Source organism: Colias croceus, chromosome Z (assembly GCF_905220415.1).
Source record: "Colias croceus chromosome Z, ilColCroc2.1".
Classification (NCBI taxonomy): Eukaryota; Metazoa; Arthropoda; class Insecta; order Lepidoptera; family Pieridae; genus Colias; species Colias croceus.
This window is the reverse complement of record NC_059568.1, coordinates 13,922,307-13,943,200: the sequence shown is the minus strand read 5'-3', so window position 1 is coordinate 13,943,200 and position 20,894 is coordinate 13,922,307. Positions and strand designations below refer to the sequence as shown.

At 39.7% G+C, this 20,894-nt stretch overlaps 1 protein-coding gene across 1 annotated transcript; it reads right to left on the bottom strand.

Annotated features, from left to right (window-relative positions):
* Nucleotides 1–1,191: 1,191 nt before the first annotated feature.
* Nucleotides 1,192–20,565, bottom strand: LOC123705220. Its single transcript, XM_045653916.1, has 5 exons — nucleotides 20,469–20,565; nucleotides 10,132–10,274; nucleotides 4,617–4,730; nucleotides 2,791–2,883; nucleotides 1,192–1,923 (listed from the first exon to the last, which is right to left on the bottom strand). The coding sequence occupies exons 1-5, from the start codon at nucleotides 20,530–20,532 to the stop codon at nucleotides 1,825–1,827; spliced, it is 513 nt and encodes a 170-aa protein (XP_045509872.1). The 5' UTR covers nucleotides 20,533–20,565; the 3' UTR covers nucleotides 1,192–1,824.
* Between the last annotated feature and the right edge of the window lie 329 nt (nucleotides 20,566–20,894).

Here is a 20,894-nt window from a genome sequence, read left to right as displayed (position 1 = left end):
TCGATTATTGTATAAAATAATATGGAGTGTGTACAAGTAAATGTAATTAATTCAAACTAGTTCACCTTCACTAAAGCTATTTAACGGTGCATTTACATTAAACGACAGAGCTAGAGGTGACTAGAGCGAGAGCATTCTTTCGTGATCTTTTAGTGTAAACGAAAACTCGTATTCAGTGTTATTTAGTCTACTGTTCAGTATTATAACATTGCATAGAATCTTTTCGAATGCACTAAGATTAAAAAAAACGAAAGAATGCAGTACGCCTGTTTACACTAAAATAATTAATACCTAAATTAAATAAAAAATAAATTGTCCTATCCGCCACTCGAACCTGAGACCTCTATCAGTGAGAACATGCTAACCACTAGATCAAAAAAATGTACTGAATATAAATCTAATATAACATAGTTCGAGTATATTGAAAAAACAACTTAGTTAATTTAAAAATAAGCTTTTTGTAAAAGAAGATTAACATTTAATCACGGACTATTAAAAAATATATTAACATTTATAAATAATAAAATGTTTAACTTCCATTACGATTTTAGAATTAAAATAACATTTCTGCTACAGTAAGCCGCGGAAAATAATGTGAACGCGTTTATTATTAAACAGAACAGAATATTCAGTTATGAAAAACTAGGTTTCCGCCCGCGCCTTCGCCCGCGCGGTCCGGGATTGCCTCATTTTCCCGGGGTAAAAAGTAGCCTATGTCCTATCTCGGGTATCAAAATATCTCTATACCAAATTTCATGCAAATTGGATCAGTAGTTAAGGCGTGATTGAGTAACAGACAGACAGACAGAGTTACTTTCGCATTCATATTAAGGAAAATGCCGTCATTTTATAACACATTTCTCTAAAGTTCTACAAACTAAAGAGTATCAACTATGTGTGGTATTATTAATTATTAAATTTAACTTACGTTACTAACGAGAACTGAACACTGTTTATAGCATCAACCATTTTCCTTTGCTAAGTTAGAAACTGGAAAAGAAATACTTTCTAGCGAAGCACTGAAACACAGAAACCAAACAAGAGATTTTGTTTAATGCCATTTAATCGTTTTGACATTAACACAGTTGACAGATAGATACGTAATACATTAATTCATTATACTTTTTAAGTTTCTATAAGCCTAAGGTTTTATTCTCGACTTGAACCCATTATCAATTTGTCTATTGGACATAGGTATTTGACAAGGTATTTGATAAAGTTTGAGGTTTGAGACCTTAGTTTGAGACGACGTGTTTGAAAGGAAAGTCCTTGGCTTGTCCTTGAAAACATCGTAGACCGTAGTCGTTTGAGTGAGGAATCCGGATTGATGTTGTACCATCTGCTGACTTCCCATCAGGAAGGCTACCACGCTAGTAGGTCAATGTCGATGCTCCTATGGGCTCTTGTGACCTGACTCACTAGGTTGACTCACTCACTGCAGTTATTAATCGGAAAAGGTACCTCTCTTCTACAAAAGAGATTCATATCTAAGAATCTGCTGCTGCTACATTCACTTAAAATGATTGGTAAGAAGATCTTATATCAAATGTGTTCTTTTACCTACTGATTTTGTATTTGTTTAGCCAACGTCTAACACTGAACAGTGAACATAATTTGATAAAACTTTCCCCATTAACACTATCTTGCTAACTATAAGTATAATATAATTTTATAATCTAAGATTTTATTTAAATACGATGACTATTTTAATTCGTAGAACTGTTTACAAAACAAACATGCTAATCAGCAATCAATCAATCAACCAATCAAATAAATGAAAAAAACATAAGTTTATCTCTTAGGTTTATCTATTTATTTTACGACTTAAGTGCTGTACACGCTTGGTTCTTCTTGCCAGAGGCTCCCAATTTCATTGTAAGGCGACTGGAGTTCCGCTATTTCAGATGAATCATGCTTTGTCACCTGTAAATAATAATAATGGCAATCACTGAGGGCAATCATTTCTTGAAGAAAAACATTGAGTGGATCATTGAGCTGCTATATACTACGTACTAGAGAGGACATCGCTATACACTATTTGTAACACGAGTTCGAGTCAATTATCTCAAACCAATTTGTTTTTTGTTACATTGATTGGTTTTAATTGTGGTTTTAATTGATAAGTTTAATTCATGTTTTTTTAATAAAATAAAGAATATTTATTTGTTACATTGATTGGTTTTAATTTATAAGTAATAAGAGGCAGAATATCTACAAAGTGTATTACTCACTAGCCGCCCAACGCCGCAGCCCTTGTCGCACAGATTTTGTTCGTGGTATCTCTCTATACGTAGTAATAATACCTCAATGGAATGGATATGGTATGGATGTTATATTTTGATATAAATTATGTTGTGATTATAATATGTAGTATGAGTTTTATTAATTATCTATGATTATAGTGATATATTAATTTATTTATACTTATTTCTCTCTCCATAATACACGGGCACCACGAGCAGGAAGATACCCGGTCCTGGAGGCTTACGTGGGGACATAGGTCCAACACGCAGAGAGGCCTTTCAGAGAATTTAAGTGTGTTGTGGGACTAGTATTAATTTAAGTAGTAAAATGTAGCTAGATCAATTTTGATTTTAGAGTATGGTTCGATGAGTTTTACGAAGATTTGAATAAAAATAAGGAATGTTACGCTAAAATCACAAGCCTCATATATATATTTTTATTTCTATTTTTAATTAATCTTATCTACCTACTGGAGTATCTATCTATTTAAATTATAACATCACAAATTTAAACTAATTACTGTGAATTGTTTAAACTAAAACTTACACTTCTACGCGGCATGTATCCACTTTTTCCATTTTTTCTAAAAGCCACAAGCGTGACTGGCCTGTGTCTTCTCTCGAATGGCTCAAAGTATCCCTGAAACATAATAAGTATTTGTTTAAACAAAGCTCTATATAATACTGCTCTCTATATTTTTTTATGCTTTATTTAATTTACTATTTAGCTTCATCATGTTTAGCTTAAGAAATATTACATCATACAAAATACATAATATTATTTTGTCACTGACTGTACTTATAATTAAAGATCAATTTATTATTATCTTAGCTTGTTTAATGTTATATATATCGTATTCATGCATTATGTAAACAATAGTCTTAAGTGTCTAAGATTACTTTGTATGTTATTCATGTAATATTTTTATGAACTACTAGCGGTCCGCCCCGGCTTCGCCCGTGGTACATGTTTACGTTTTCTCTACATAAGAACCATCCTCGTACTTCAAGGAATATAATAAAAAAAGAATTATCGAAATCGGTTCAGCCGTTCTCGAGTTATGGAATTACAACGAAAAGTGGCATTGATTTTTATATATTAGAGATGATTAATGTTATTACTAAATAATGTTTTGTATTAACTTTATATTTTAACTTTTTTTTCATAAAATGAAATCTTGTATCAATTTCATTTTATTTTATTTTTAAGGGCGAGATGTGAGGAGTATATAATGTAAGATTTTTTAATAAATAAGTTAGTTTGTATCTGGATCTCGATGGTATCATTTCTCTCCCAACACACGAACCTTATACCTGAACTCTAACAACCGTAGAGTCCCAATTGTAATATTTTCACATGAACTCCTCAAATTTGGACTACAACATCTCTCTTTCTCTAGACACCACTGATCCGAGATACTTTTATTAAACTCTACGAAATGTAAAGCATCGTCGTTAATTATCATACAGGAATATTAATCTACGACTAAAAACATCAATGCCCTAAGATCTGCCACGTGAAAACGTCTCCAGAGCTATGTCTAACCTTTACCTAATCCATATTCCATACTAATATTATAAATGCGAAAGTAACTCTGTCTGTCTGTCTGTTACTCAATCACGCCTTAAATACTGAACCAATTTGCATGAAATTTGATATAGAGATATTTTGATACCCGAGAAAGGACATAGGCTACTTTTTACCCCGGGAAATAGGATAGGTTTAATCCCGGAAATCCCACGGGAACGGGAGCTATGCGGGTTGTTCTTTGACTGCGCGGGCGAAGCTGCGGGTGGAAAGCTAGTACACTATAAATAGAGACATAAACCTGATTAAGGCTGCCTCACATCATTTGCATTACACATAACAATGATAGCAAGCTTCCCACAAAACAATAGAGCTTTTAGTCAAACACATAGGTATCATACATTGTAAAGTTATAATGCATCAATTTCTGTAAAATAAATATATTATACGCATGCTCTCCATTTTAAACGTAGGCCAATTTTTCTATATTCATGTACATGCTTAATTTAAAATAATCTAACTACCTCGCATTGCTATTAAGTATAAAACAAAGTAGGTAACTAGCTAGTAGCTTCCCGCTTTCTCACTATATGTATGCTGAGATCTTAAAAACTACGCAACGGATTTTGATGAGGTTTTTGAAGTGAAACTTCTTTAGGCGCGTTGAGAGTAAAATTTCAAGGTTGCGTCACGTCATGAAGTAAGCCGACAATTTTGGTATCTTTGAATCTTGCCAATGAAGTTTCACTTCTGACACGTATGCTCGGCACACACGCTCTTTTTTAAATTAGAGTATATAATTTGGTTATAAAGTCTCATAAATTATAAATAAGAACAAACCATACCTTACTAAAATAAGGATCAGCACCAAACTCAAACGGCTTTGCTAGTCTCGTCAACAAATGGGGCGCTTTAAAGGCCACTTGTTGAACATCACGATCTTCTAATAGCTGCGTCTGCTGTGAAACAGAATTATTTATAAATCAAGTTTAGTCGTACCATATTGTAAAATTTTCAAATTACCAGAATTAATTTTATTATTAGTTGATATTAAAATTGAACACATAGATCTTTTAATATTTTACACTAGCTGTGCCCCGCAGTTTTACCGCAGTGCTCCGCTCCTGTTACTCTTAGTGTGATGCCTATAGCCTTCCTCGATAAATGGGCTAACTAACACCGAGATAATTTTTCATATCGGACCAGTAGTTCCTGAGCTTAGCGCCTTCAAACAAACTAACTCTTCAGCTTTATAAAGCTAACGAATACGAATATTATATTACGAATATTATAATATTCGTATAGATTTCATTGTAATTATGTATGTTTTAATTATATTTATTTACTTAATAATTAATCAAACTAAAATCCTAATAATAATGATGGTTAGTTTGATAAGCATCACATTAATATTACATTAATGCTAAAACGTTCTGTTAAAATACATTTCAGTTCATGAAATAATCATAATCAATTGTACACTATTTTAGAATTTCACAAATACATTTTTATCTTTATGTGGAATATTAAGGCGAGGTATCGAGAATTGAGAATTGACGAAAAATGCTTTTTAAAAAAGAATGGTTTATTTATTAAATTTATTAATTTATTAAAACTTTTTTGTACACATACAGTAAAAATCTTACAAAATAACAATGCAATTTGTCTTTCTTAATGCCTTATACATAGTTATATACATATTATAAAACGTCTTTTTTAATGATTTATACAGAAAAATTTCATTAAATCGTTTTGTGTTCCAAATTAAATTCTTTACTAATACAAGTTTAATAAGACTTATAACATTTCATACGATATCTTATTACAAATCATGCACTAGGCTGCAGTAGACGACGAGCGCGGTCACCGCGCGGCCGCCGCGCAGCGACCGCGCGGTGGCTGTTCAGTTATAGCAAATTTAAGTTTTATTTACAAGGACGTAAAGTTGAAATTAATTTTGAGTAACTAACTGCGCGGCGGCCGCGCGGTGGCTGCGCGCTCGATCGCGTGGCGGCCGCGCGGCCACCGCGCAGTTAGTTACTCAAATTAATTTCAACTTTACGTTCAACTGGAAATGGTCCGGGTTCGCAGTGGCATGGTGTGGCTGAGCGCGAGGCCGCCGCGCGGCCGCCGCGCGGTCACTGTACTTTCGCCGCGCGGTAACATTCCATGTCATATAAACGCGCCCTAACCAGATCAAAACAAAATGTGTACGTAAATGTGGGTAGAATAATTATTATTTGTACGTTACTGTTGCCGACAGCAGTTATACACTCCGTGCTAGTCTAAGACTGTGTTACGGCAAAATATACGCTCTCGCCTCACAAATAAAGCACATAATTGCACTTGTTAGGCTGATATTTTTTTCAAAGCAAATCGTTTTAATGCACAGTATATGCAATAAAATAAGATTAAACGCATGACAAAAATAAAAAGTAACTTATTTTATGAGTATTATGATATTTTCCATGTAACAAAAATATCCGAATTTCCTATTTAAATAAAGGTCTAGCGATAACACGTGAATAAATTAAACAAGTTATATATTATATATTGTTATTATTATATATTATATATTATATATATTGTTAATAAGATGAAGTAATATGTGTTTATAGGTATATTTTATATTTTAATTTATAATTTAAATATATAGTACTTATATATGTATTTATTATTATTATTTAATTAGATAAGGATAGGTATTTATATATAACATAAAATAATTAAATAATATTACCCAATATGAGGTTTTCAGTCCCAACATAGTCAAAAGTGCGTAGGTATTCCTCCAACATTCTTCCACACACAAATTTAGTCTTGCCCCTCAAGTTTAAGTTCTTATTGAATTTATTGTATAATAAGGGTGCTAGATAATATGCAAATCCCTGTGCAAAGATGGTTTTGCAAAACGGTACATGGTATGCACTACGTTTTCTTTTATCTAGATTATTATTTGGTTGGCTGTGTTGTCTAAGAATAATATTTTTAATGTATAGTTGGCGGACGGTAAGTAATGAGCATTCCAAGTAAAGTTGTCTTGTTGGATAGCGCATAGGCTAAAATTGAGTACCTTAAGAATACACCGTTGTGTTCTTTCTAACTTAAGTAGCGAAGTTTTTTTTGCGCCACCCCAAGCAGTAATACCGTAGCACAATAAAGACTGGCTAGAGATATATATTATATACACAAGCCTACTAGTTTTTTTGTCCTTAAGGACGGTTTGAAAATTTACCATTAAATCCCGGTCTTTTCATTTTAACAGGTTCACTGTCCAGCTTATAGAGTGAAAACTGTTCCATACGTCCAGTTATATTTTTGTGAAAAATTGGTTTCTTATAGGTTTAAATAAATAATTAATGGAAAATATATATATATATATGTTTATATATATGTTTTTTTAAAGCATACCACATGTGGTCTGTGGACTCTCTAGAACAAATTCACAGTTCACAGAACTCATGAGTCCACAGAACATATGTGGTCTGTGGATACTTTTGTCGTTATAATATTTTTTATCTGTATCAAATAAGAAATTACATTGACAAATTATTAATTACGATGACGTTAATGACATTAGCAACTTGCTTGACAAGATGACATGATGATTATGACATTAGTAAAAAATTCAAACATAACAAAACGTGTTTTTGTTTTGGTGCTTTTTTTATTGATTTACAAGTTTGAAGTTATTGTTGTATAATGAGTGATAAACAATACTTAACGGACGAAGAGTTGCGAAGAATATTAGAAGATAGTGATTACGAAGAAAGCAATCAGTTAAATTCGTCACATGAAAAAGAAAATGATACCGAAAGCTGTAGTGATGTGCCTGATTTTGACGATGATGATAGTGTTGCCGATCCCCATTTTATTCCTCACGATTTGTTGCCTGAGCATTCAAGTCTACAAGATAATCAGGTAATGTATGAAAATATAAATATTCAGCACTCGATTGAACAACACGTGAATAATGATATTTTTGAAAGAACGGGGACATCTCATGCGTCGACGTCTCGTATTGTATCTCCTGTCAACTTTAATGAGACTTTACAACAATTTCAAATAACCGCACCGTTAGAATCGGAATCAGATAATTCCGACTCTAACGACGACAGAGACATTGAAATGAATGCAGCTCCAACAACTGCCACAGCAAAAACTAGAGAGCGTCGAATGAAAGAACGTGACGAGGGAAATGGATGGAATTACGACATTCAGCCGTTAGAACGTCAAATTTTTATCTCTGAAAACTTTATACAAACTGAAAACATTCCAGAAAATGCAGATGTGTTTACAATATTTCGTCTTTTAGTTGATGACAAATTCCTTGACTTGGCGATAGAACAAACCAATCTGTACGCTGAACAACTTGTTGCTAATAATTCTGGAGGTCGTTTGAGACGCTGGAAACCGGTAAACAAGGAAGAAATGGAAAAGTTTATGGGTATTTACTTACTGACGGGTATAATTCGATTCCCTACATTAGAATGTTATTGGAAGAAAGATCCCATTTTTTATCATCCTCTGTTGCACCAGATACAAATGTCCTACAATCGCTTCATATCAATTTTACGCTGTTGGCATTTTGCAGATAATACACTTGAAAGAGACGCCAATAATCGCTTGTATAAAATACAACCAGTTATAGACATTATATTGAAAAACTGCAGAAAGTTGCTTTCGCCAAAAGACTGTGTTGTTGTGGATGAATCTATGGTTCCCTTTCAAGGCCGACTGTTGATTCGTCAATATAATCCCAACAAAACTCACAAGTATGGACTAAAGATCTACAAAGTCACTACTGATGATGGGTTTGTTTGGAAGTACAAAGTTTATTCTGGCCAAGATCCTCAAATCTCCAATCTTGATAAACCTGGAAGTGTTATTGTCGAGCTTTGTGAAGAGCTTTTGGACCAGGGGAGAATGATTATTGCAGATAATTGGTACACAAGTGTACCATTAGCTGAATACTTGCTTCAACGTAAAACTGATCTTTGTGGGACAGTGAGAAAAAATCGTAAAATTTTACCTTTATTGATAAAAAACAAGAAACTGAAGAGAGGAGAGCAAATTGCTGCTCAAAAAAATAATGTGACGATTCTAAAATGGAAGGACAAGAGGGACGTGCTCATGATATCTACTTGTCACGCAGATGAACAAACGATGAGTACAGGTCGAAACCCGCGTCTAAAGCCTAATATGATATTGGAATACAATAATCGAAAAAAAGGTATCGATCTTTCTGACGAATTAGCTAGCTACTATTCGCCAATTCGTAAGACTTTGACATGGTATAAAAAAATTGCTGTCGACGTTCTGTTTGGAGTAGGTGTCATAAATTCAGTTTATTTGTTCAATAAATTGAACCAGCATAATAAAACTACGTTAATACAGGCCCAAATGTGTATTCTGAAAAATCTTTTGGGCATGAACATTGTCGAGAAACCGGCCATACCAGCGCCGGCGCCGTCTACTTCACGAGCACAGCATTTTCTCAAACAGCTGGATAGAAAAGATGGCAAAATTACTAGACGTAGGTGTGCCGGATGTTATAACGAATTTCGCCAAAAAGGGGAAACACCAGCAGCTGCCACTAATAAAGCCAAAAGAGTTTCACAAATATGTAACATTTGTATCAAACCGTACTGTCTACAATGTTTCCAAAAAGAACATAATAAAAAGAACATTTAATTATTTGTTTCGGTCCTTTTTCCTTTTTTAATAAATACCTATTTTTCTTTACATTTTGTTTTATTTTACACGTCCGTTATTTATTTAGCAGTGAAAACGCAATACAATGTATATATGGGTAACTTTAGTTTCGATATTACTATTTTTTTAATCGTAATTACGATAAAACGGTACATCTATTCCCTATGTCCCAGCACTTTTTGTAATGTATAGGATATGTTCTGTCAAGTCCACGTGAAATAAACGACTATCTCTCCACGTTCACTGATATAAACAGCCTGGAAATCGTATCGACGAACAGACCACATATGGTCTGTGGACTAGTAGTGCCATATAGTCTACAGACCATATGTGGTCTGTGGACAGTGAACCTGTTAATTGGATTTACTATAATAATTATTAACTCAATTATGCTCTAAACTGCGAACGTCGACTAGTATAACGAAGGCCCGCTGCTGCCCTATCGACACCCGCTACATCACCGCCGCGGCCGAGTCGAGGCTCGGCACGTTCTTAAAAATTAAAATACCTCGCCTTAAAAAAATTCCACATTAAGAATGAAAATTTTGTAAAATTGCACACAAATGGAATATATATCGTAGTCTGTGATCTTAGTATTTACAATAACATTTTTAGTCTATAAATATCAAGTAAATAATCAAATACCAATGAAGGAGGTCGGTAAACCCATAGTGACTTCATAATTTTGTCATGTTTCGAGTCCCAGTTGTCTGGAGTTGGGTGATAGTCACTCAGTGATATTTTGTACAAACTCACTGAGGTGGTCTCTTTTGGTGGCTCTTTCGTTGCTGTGAAATCAAATTGAAAAGGTTTATCATATTATATCTTCATTCCCGTCGAAACGGAGAGATTATATTGTGGTAAGTACAAATTTTATGCCTGTGTAGATTAGAGAGTCATAAAGGATACTTTTTACCGCTAGAATAAGTTGAAAACACACTCAAAATTCTAATGCAATTTTAAAAAGTAAAACGAAATACAACATAAATATAACTAAGTAAAAAACCGACTTTAAAAACGGAAAATAAAAAAAATGATATTATTAATAACAACATATTATTTACTAAATAAGTAAGTGCCAATCAATCATTTTTCATAGCTATCCAATTTAGAAAGTAAGAAAGAAAAGTAACATGTAAGTAGTTACGTATACAATATTTCAGCTCAATCAGTAATAAGCGAAGTGAATCAAAGATAGGTACTTGTGAGATAAGTCATCGAGATCAAACAAAATATGATTGTAAAATAAAAACTTTTTAGCCTATAACCCAAAATATCATTTTTATGAGACCAATTCGAAACTATTCCGCATCAAACAAAATAAGAATCACTTAAAAAAAAATTATTTAATACCGGCCGAATTGAGAACCTCCTCCTTTTTTGTAGTCGGTTAAAATTTTTACCAAAGGACAGGTGTATGTTGCTTATTACTACTCATCAACATCATTGATAGTTCTAACACATGAACAGTAGTCGTCAACGCATCGACGGCAGCAGTCAATATGTCGACGGCTGCCGTCGACAGGCCAAAACGGATGTTCGACGGCTGCAGTAGCCTCTGCCGTTCATAACTTGCCGTTCGTCTGTAAGAACGCTACTAATTTGATCTTTAAATTACCTCGATTATCTATGGTCTCCATCATCAGACCTGTAATGGCACTTGTAACCCAGATGGGTGCAAAGTTTTAATCAAAATACATGAATTAAGTCCAAACGCAAGGTAGCTACTGTAAATAGTTTTGGAGTTCCCTTAATTGTCTTAATTAATCTTTGTCTTCATCATCAGACCCTTTATGGCAGTCACAACCCATCTAGGTGTAAATTTCTCATCAATATAAATTAATCAAACCCAAACACAAGGTAACTGCTGTAAACCGTTGAGTAGTTCCCTCGACTATCATTCGGTTCCATCATCAAAGCGTCTCCAGATCTTCTTTAAATTGTAGTGCTTTAAAATACCTACTTAATCAAAAAAATTACAAAAGCACTAGTCGCCACTACAATTTTTGAAAGCTATCCTCAATTTATCTAGGATGCCATCATCAGATCCTGGTTTCCGTATCATTGGACCACCCTTGAAGTATCTTCTTTCAGGGTTACCATCGGTTACCATCGGTTGTAACAGCCCTATAGCTATACGTCATAATTTCATCGCAGGGGCTTAGTTTCCTAACTGTATGTACGTAGCTTATACCCGGCGCGGCCTAAGATGATCCCTATGACAGTTCGTCTTAGTGATTGCTCGTATGATGGATCGTGTCGATACTTTACTATTTTATAGGCAAAGGCGTGGTTTGCATTCAGCCACGTCGGTAAACATGTTTTTACAAATATTATAAAATGAATTTTTAACGTCTATAATGTAAACGAAACACAGTGTATATTATTTTATCATAAAATGGAATCCCCCATTTAATTTTTCTAAAAAACTTATATTATCATAGGTACGTAAATTAACGCGAACGGTAATTAATTATGCTGCGATCATCTGTTCCATTCAATAGTGAATGAACTATAGCTTAAGCATGGAAAAAATGTGAACTCGTTTCCTTTATCGAAATTTGTTTATCGATACTTTCCGCACTAGTCGATAAATGCCAACGATGTAAGTTTTGGAGGACGTAAACGTAAAGTCAGATTGATATAATTTCTCGTAAATGATAAGAATTGTTATAATTCCAACGGAATATCATTGTAATAGCATAAAGCTACGTAAAAATTAATAAATGCCATTTTTAGACGCCTCCAATACGTTTCTAATTTAATGGTGACGCCATTACAAGTTTTTCTTTTGAGAATAACTGTCAGTGTCATAGGGATCATCTTAGGCCGCGCCGGGTATAGATTACAAAATAAAGTACAGATGGAGCATGACAACCGCCCGTCGCCCTTGTCAAAGAAAATACGAAATCAAAAACAAATACGTCGCTGCCGGCTGCACCAGTGCTATAGCGCATATAGTGTCATGCAATACGTCAAAAAGTGTTTGCAATTTTAGTCAAAAAATGCCGTCTTGTGATAATAAAACGCTGTAAAATTTGTTCCCGAAAACAAAAAAAAAAGATAAAACATCGTTTCACAGGTTTTCTGTAGATTATTTGTCTGATTTATTTCTTACGAATAATAATTTTACAGATATGAAGGAATACAAAACTTCAACGTATGTTGCCAGTATTTTGAAAATGAATTTGCCATTTTTATTGGTAAAACGGTAAAATGGTTAAAAGATCTTCAGGGTAATGCTGTTGGATTTTTCGATCGTGAATGTGATTATTTGTATAGTGCACTAAAGGTTCATGATAATTATTAGATTATTTTAATAAGCATAATACATTATTTTGTTACTTTTATAAAGCTTAAAAACGTCATAGTCGTTTTCGCTAGCGATTTAATTTATGTGAACTCCATGATGGATATGATGAAAATAAAATGTCCCGTATTCTCGACTAAAAACTACCGCTATTCGTATTCATATATTATGAAAAATAAAAAATAATATAATTATTATAGTTAATATTGAAACTTTTTTTTATGTAATTTATTTAATAAAAAATTGAATACAATTATTTTGTCCATATATAACTTTAGTAGGCAGGTACTTTATGTAATAAAAGAATTTAAATAAAAATTAAAACTTGACTTCTCATTTATGTATATAGCCTACGTCACTACCGCCACTAACATAATAATTCAGATCATTGCAATGAAACCTCACCACTCAAAATCGGTCCAACGGTTTATACGGCAGGGCGTGTCAAAGAAATATTATACATACATACATAAACTCGAAAATATAACCCTCTTTTTTCCGTAGTCGGGGAAAAATTTGGGAAATTTTTCAATATCTGGCAACATTACACGCACACAGAAGCACCGTGTACGTACAGTGCAGCGGTGAAATGACAGCACACATAGCTTTATTGAAAATGACGATAAATTATTCGGTTTAGTTCGGCAACGCTCCATCTGTCTTTTATTTTGTAATCTAAGGTACGTAGTATATATCTGTCAACTGTGTAAAAATGTTTCTAACAGAAAATTTACATTAGGCAACAGTCCGGGGCACAGGTACATTGTAATATTTAGCCATCATATTATGCAATTGAATTTTTGAGAAACTTGTACAGAACTTCTTGTCCAGTTTCAATATACGGTATAAAATTTCAGTGTAGTGTAGACAAAGGGTATGAATGTAGGAATGTAGAAAAAGTTAAAAATGTAATATGTTATCTATTGAATAGTTTATCTACTTGCGTAGTAAGAAATAATATTGTAACATCGCTTCCTTTTCAATTTAGCTTGATGCTAATGTTGCGCCACCAGAATTTAACGCAATATTACGAATAATAATTTTTCTAGTCAATTCTTCTCACCGAATTATGAGAGTTTAGCCCCGTTTATTTTATTTAAGAAGACCCCTTCATAAATAAAATATATATAATAATAATAAATAATATTATAAACTTTACTAGGCATCACTGATCGCAGGGGACTAACCAATAAATTAACATTACACCAAGCAATACCAAATGGCGTTAAGACGTTCTGAATCGCGCTTTTGAAATGTTTTATGGGAAAGATATAATATCCGTCCGTAGAATCGTTAGTTACATCGAGGACTCAGCGTCGCTGGGCTTTTCAGGAATTCGTTGTTTCTTTGTTCTTGGTCGTTTAGTCTCGTTCTTAGCGTTCTGCTCGCTGATCAATAATTAATTAATTAATTGATTAATTAAAATCAATTAAGTAATTGAATAATTTGAATTTGATAATTCATAAATAACTTGTTTATTTCAGAGTTATTAAATTTTTATTGCGGCCAGATGTAAATAAATACATCCTGCAATCATGCCGCCGCCGAGCGTGCCGCCGCTGCCGCAGCGACGCGCGACTCGTCCGCGCGCACTGGGCCGCAGGGTCTATAGTCGGTCGGTTGCCGCACTTGAAATGGGCCTGGACGCCATTGCCGCTTCCGGCCAGGCCGCAATTGTGGCCCGCTCAACAGCAACTGGCCGGCGTCCTGTGTTGGTGTCGGAACCTCAGTCAGGAGCCGGCGATGAATCATTCCTGGCGAGTCCACTGACGTTATCGCCGGCCCAATCCACCGAATCCGTATCCTCAATTACTCGCTCACTCACACCGAGTCGTCAACAGGCCCCGGCTAGCGCCGCTACACTAACGCCGGGCACTTTGAAGCGCGCTGCACAGGCACCACTGCCACGTACTCCGCGCTTCCCAGCCCCCTTACCGGGTATTCCTGTGGGACGCTTTCCCTCCCCTCCCCATAAAGTAGGAGAGAAAACTCTCACAGCGTCCCCGCCTCCTCCTCCTCCTCTGAACATGCCGACGATGTCATCGGGCTCTCCCATGGAGATCGGGACAACCGGCCCGACATACGCGAGCATGGCCGCGTCCCAAAAATCCCCAGCGCTCTCACCCTTCACATGCTCCGCCGCCGTTGCGCCCGCCGCGACTAACGCTAACATTAATACGACTGCGACCGTCACTACAGCCTCTGCCTCCACCTCTGCTGCTGCCGGCGCCACGAGCGCCGCGCCGCCGACCAAACAGCCCAACCGCTATCCCCCGCTTATAGTGGAGACGCTGCCCGACTGGCCCACCCACTTTAGAGAGTTAAAGAAGGTCCTCGGGCACACCCCAAACGGACGTCCATTTGGCAAGGGCGTCCGTTTCATACCAAAGACGGACCAGGAGTTCCGACTCATCCAGCGCTATCTTACGCAGCTGGAGAGCAATACCGGAATCTCCTGGTTTTGCTACTCGCTGCCCGCTGAAAGAAGCGTAAAAGTAGCAATCCGCGGCCTGCCGGCTAACACAGAACCGGCACTAGTAGAGACAGAGCTGCGAGAGCTCGGGTTCATCCCAGAGCACGTGCGCGCAATTCCCGCTCGTCCAGGTAGGCCGGGCTGTTTGATGTTCGCGCAATTGCAGCGGACACCGGATCTCATCCCAGGCATTTATGAGGTGAGCGAACTGCTCTGTATGCCTGGGATCACTATTGAGGCCTGGCGTGGCAGAAAGGGACCTGCGCAATGCCATCGCTGCCAGCAATTTAGGCACTCCTCCCAAAACTGCCACCGGCCAATAGCCTGTGTGCGGTGCGGTGAGAACCACCCGGCGAAGGAGTGTCAACGTCCGCGCGAGGAACCACCAACGTGCGCCAATTGTGGCGGCGCCCACACGGCTAATAATGCGAATTGTCCCATCTTCCGCAAGGAGACGCGCAACCGCCGAGCAGGCACCGTCGCACGCACCGCCACAAATGCCCGTGCGCCCGCAACAGAAGCCGATGCACCTGGCTCGCTCATGGCTGCCGCCAACCAGCCAGGGCTGACAGGAAAGCGCCGCCGTAAACGTGGCAAACGCACACAAAAGCGACCACCAGCTGCACAGCCTTCCGCGCCACTTACTGCAGCGCCAGTCACTGCACTGCTTAGTGTACCGCCTGCAGCATCCTCCTCTAGGCCACGCTCCGCGCCGCCCGCCGCGCCGCAACCTACCCAGCGTAGCAAAACGTCCAAGCCCACCGTGGTCGCCGCCCCCGTACGGGGGACGAAGGCGAAGCGTGTGATGCCACTGGACCCCCGATTAACCAAAGTAATCAGTACCCTTAATCAGGTGCTGATAGCCATCCAAGAGCAGCGTGACCCAGTACCGCTGATCTTGGGCTGTATCGCGGAGCTTTGTGCCTCTTATGGCTGAGCTCCGTATCGCTTTTTGGAATGCCGACGGGCTCTCAGCTCAAAAAGCCCGTCTCTTTAAAACATTGCTCTCCCAGCGTCAGGTGGACATCGGCCTGGTTAACGAGACACACCTCAGACCAGCAGACAAGTTGAAGGTTTCCGGATACTTTGTCTACCGGGAGGACCACACCTCACCGATCGGGACTGCTTACAGGGGATTAGCAGTCCTGGTCCGTCGGAACCTCATCCACCAACTGCTGCCAGTACCTCAGTTGCAGTCGTCGTACGCCCTCGGCGTAGAAATCTGCATAGACCGCCAGCCCATCCGTGTGTTCGCTTTTTACAAGCCGCCACAAAATCGACTAGCAGTGGCTGATGTCCGAACCTTGCTGGACTCGCCACTGCCCACGATCCTCGCTGGCGACTTCAACGCGAAACACACGGCGTGGAACTCAAACACCGTGAGCCCGGACGGTAGACGCCTACTGGACGATGCAGACCGCCACGGTTACGAAGTGCTAGGACCAGAGGTCCCAACGCACTACCCGTACTGTGCAGCCCACACTCCGGACGTCATCGACATAGCAGTAGCTCGCGGCCTCGTTGCCGCACCGTCACTTGACGTCCTGGATGACCACCTCATTTCCGACCACCAAGCCGTCCTCCTGACGCTGACAATGACTCCATTGACGACATCGCTGCCTTCTCCGAAACATCGCCAGGACTGGAGAATCTTCGCCGAACACATGGCTGAACATTCTCCGTCCTTTAGAGTCGAGAGCCCTGCAGACGTCGACCGACTCGCCACGGACTTCAGCGCAGTCTTGTCCAATGCGATTCGCGAGTCCAGACTCGACGCTGCATCCACTCGCAAGAAACCCCAGCTCCCTGCCTACATATTAGCGATGTTAGAGGAGAAGAGGAAGCTGCGTAGACTATGGCAAAACCTGCGATGCCCGGCCATGAAGACGCGGCTGAACGCCCTGGCAGCCAAGATATCAGACGCACTGGAAACGGTAGCAGTCGAATCTTGGCACACCGCCATCGAGCGAGCCGGCGATGACTGGTCCGGCATGCACCGCCTTTGCCGCCAGCTCTCCAGGAAGCCCTCTCCGATTAGACCCCTCATGGCCGGTGACGGAACCCCACGTTACCGCGCCGAGGATCGAGCGGAGATTTTCGCAGACTTCCTGGAGAAGCAGTTTACGCCTAATCCGACTGCGAATGTGCAGCACGTAGAGACCATCAAGCGACATGTGATGGACTACTTAGAATTGCCGATACCGCCGACAGAAGATCCCGTCGTGTTCTCCCCTGGTCGAGTCCAAAGGATGATTCGACGAACTAAACTGCGCAAAGCCCCCGGTCCCGACCGAGTCACCAACGAAGCGCTGCGTCACCTACCCCCGCGAGCCATCGCGACGCTGACGCGGCTCTTCAATGGAATCCTCCGTACCGGGCACTTTCCATCCCCGTGGAAGCTCGGCCGAGTCATCCTGATTCCCAAGCAAGGCAAGAACATCATGCTGCCTGAGAGCTATCGCCCCATCACTCTTCTGTCGTCTACCTCGAAAGTCTTCGAGAAGCTACTGCTGCTGCACATTACGCCTCACCTTCAGCCACGCGACGAACAGTTCGGTTTCCGTGCCGAACACTCCACCACTTTACAAGTGACGAGAGTACTGCACCACCTCGCTACCGCCTACAACAAGCGAGAACACTCAGTCGCAGTATTTCTCGATATGGAGAAAGCGTTCGATCGCGTCTGGCACACCGGACTCATCTACAAGCTGTCCACGTCTACTACTCCGCGTCGAGTAGTTAAGACTGTGGCCACCTTCCTGCAAGACAGACGTTTTCAAGTGGCGGTTGAAAATGCTCTGTCCACAGAGCGCCCCATCCGAGCCGGTGTGCCCCAGGGAAGCTGCCTGTCGCCCGTCTGCTATAGCAGATACACGGACGACATTCCAGTCGCTGGCGGAGCCATCCTAGCGTTGTATGCCGACGACGCTGCGTTTATAACCACCTCGCTGAACGCCAAGCATGCATCGGTAAAGATGCAGCGAGCACTGGATGCACTTCCCTCATGGCTGGAGGACTGGAGACTCAAGGTCAACGTGGGGAAAACTCAGGCGATTTCCATCGGACGGGCGCGCCTTCTGCCACCCCCGGTGTCTCTCATGGGCGAGAACGTCGAATGGTCACCGACGGCCAAGTACCTTGGTGTGACCATTGACAAGACACTCTCGATGCGGCCCCATGTGAAGAACGTGGTTGCCCAGACGCGCGCCGTGCGGAACATACTCCGCCCCATGCTGGCGTCTCACCTGCCTCTCCGTACGAAGCTGTGCATTTACAAGGCCTATGTCCGCACGCGACTCACCTATGCGGCCCCTGCGTGGTTCGCGCTGACCAGCGAGACGGACCGCAAGTCGCTGCGAGCGCAGCAGTCGCTAGCGCTCCGCACCATCTCCGGAGCACCACGCTTCGTACGGAATCAGGTCATCTCCAGGGACCTGCGCATGGAGAGCCTGGACGACTTCGTTCGTCGCCTGAGTTCCTCTATGTTCGCGCGCGCCGACGGAGCGCGATCCCAGCATCTGCAGGGCATCGCGCCATACCATCGGAGACCGCCGGACATAAGAGGCCTACCACGTGACCTAGTCTCCTAGGACACGACCGCTTCCTCGCCGCTGGCTGATGGGCGCCCCCCGGCACTTTGCCGGCGGGCTCGACCTCGCTAAGTGGCGGGTGGCTTCACCCACGGACATTCCTCCCTGCAGCAACTAGCAGATCGCCCGCGATACCACGCGGGCTCGATCGCACTGCAGCAGGACACCTCCCGGACACGACACCTCGGACCATTAGGTCCCACCCAGTGCCCCGCCTGTAGTTGCAGGCGGTGATGCCACCACTGAAAGGGGCCGTCGCCCCGAACAGTTACCCCGAGGCCTGTGAAGGCCTGCGTGGATGACCCCGCGATCGTTAGTTACAATGTTACGAACGAGTATAAATTATTTTTGGGGGACTTGCACAGAGTACAGACTGTGGAGTCCATAAAATTTTATCATGAGGTGATGAGGAATTTCTAACATATTAACTTTAAGCTATTAAGCTATATTCATTTCTGTATCTAAAGGGCTAAATGGGTCCCGTTTTACCCTTTCCGAACAACATCATTAAGCATAATGTTCTATAATCTTCTTATATATAAAAATGAATCGCAAAATGTGTTGGTAAGCGCATAACTCGAGAACGGCTGAACCGATTTCGATAATTCTTTTTTTATTATATTCCTTGAAGTACGAGGATGGATCTTATGTTGAGAAAACGTAAACATGTACCACGGGCGAAGCCGGGGCGCACCGCTAGTAATACATATAAAATGAATCGCAAAATGTGTTGGTAAGCGCATAACTCGAGAACGGCTGAACCGATTTCGATAATTCTTTTTTTATTATATTCCTTGAAGTACGAGGACGGTTCTTATGTAGAGAAAACGTAAATATGTACCACGGGCGAAGCCGGGGCGGAACGCTAGTGTATAACTAAAAAACTTTAACGATTTAACCGTAAACTTTTAAATGCACCTACTTTTGAGATACCGACGAGTCCCAATTATTGTATTACAATTTATTTAATTTTTATTGTTTCAACATCTAACATATACCTGCATACATTAGCAGTATATGATACAGTAACATTAGATAAAGACAGCATCCATAAAATATACTGCAACAGGTAATAAAAAGTATTTTTTTTTACAAACGTAAATTTATATTTAAAGTAGTATCACGTAGCCAAGCCAATCATTCATTCATTGCCAAGTTCCCGCCTTTTTATAGGTACTTAGCTAAACTATGTTGTCGGGTGTCATTAAATTTTTTAGATGTAGCTTCAATGTGGCCTAAGATGGAGCGTGCTTACCTAGAATGTACCTATTCACTCTCCTCTTGAAGACCTCAATTATATATCAATGTTAGGTTTTGGCTGCATTCGTTAAATAATCGACATATGCTTTCGTTTGGTGCATTTAGCCCTATGTTAGTTCGGTAGTATCAAGTATGGTATGTGAAATGTTTTCATTATATAGGATTACATGGGTATTTAGATGGCAGCAAGTGATATCCTGTTAAGGATTTCTATGGAGTCGGTTTGGTTATTCTTAAATAGGAGGGTTAGATCATGCAAGATTCGACGGTGTTTTAAGGTATTAGTTTTGGTATTAGGTATTAGTTTTGAAGAATTTTAAGAATATAATAGTCAAATATACCTACTTACTTTCAAATAAAGATACGATATCAAAAATTAAAACTAATACAAATATCACGGGAAAGCAGTTCATTTTCCAGAAATTACGACAACACGGTTCACTCGTCTTACAGTTATCAACAATGAGACAAGGATACTGACAACTGATTTTTACATAATGCACTTTGCTGATTCTTATAACAGTTTGTTTGATCTTCAGTAACACTATTCATTGTCAGAAGTCATTGTATAGCTGCACAAACAGGTCTCCCCTAACAAATTCACTGTAAGTCGTCAATATGATAAACATGTTACAGAAACTACGTGTAAAGGACGAACAGTTATCTATATACTAATATTATAAAGCTGAAGAGTTGGTTTGTTTGTTTTAACGCGCTAATCTCGGGAACTAGGTACCTACTGGTCCGATTTGAAAAATTCTTTCAGTGTTAGATT

Coding starts and splice junctions, on each gene's coding strand:
- LOC123705220 (XM_045653916.1), bottom strand. CDS start 20,532: ATGAACTGCTTTCCCGTGATATTTGTATTAGTTTTAATTTTTGATATC. Junction 4,731..10,131: donor TTTACCGACCTCCTTCATTG/GTATTTGATTAT, acceptor TCTGTTTCACAG/CAGACGCAGCTATTAGAAGA. Junction 2,884..4,616: donor CTGATCCTTATTTTAGTAAG/GTATGGTTTGTT, acceptor ATTATGTTTCAG/GGATACTTTGAGCCATTCGA.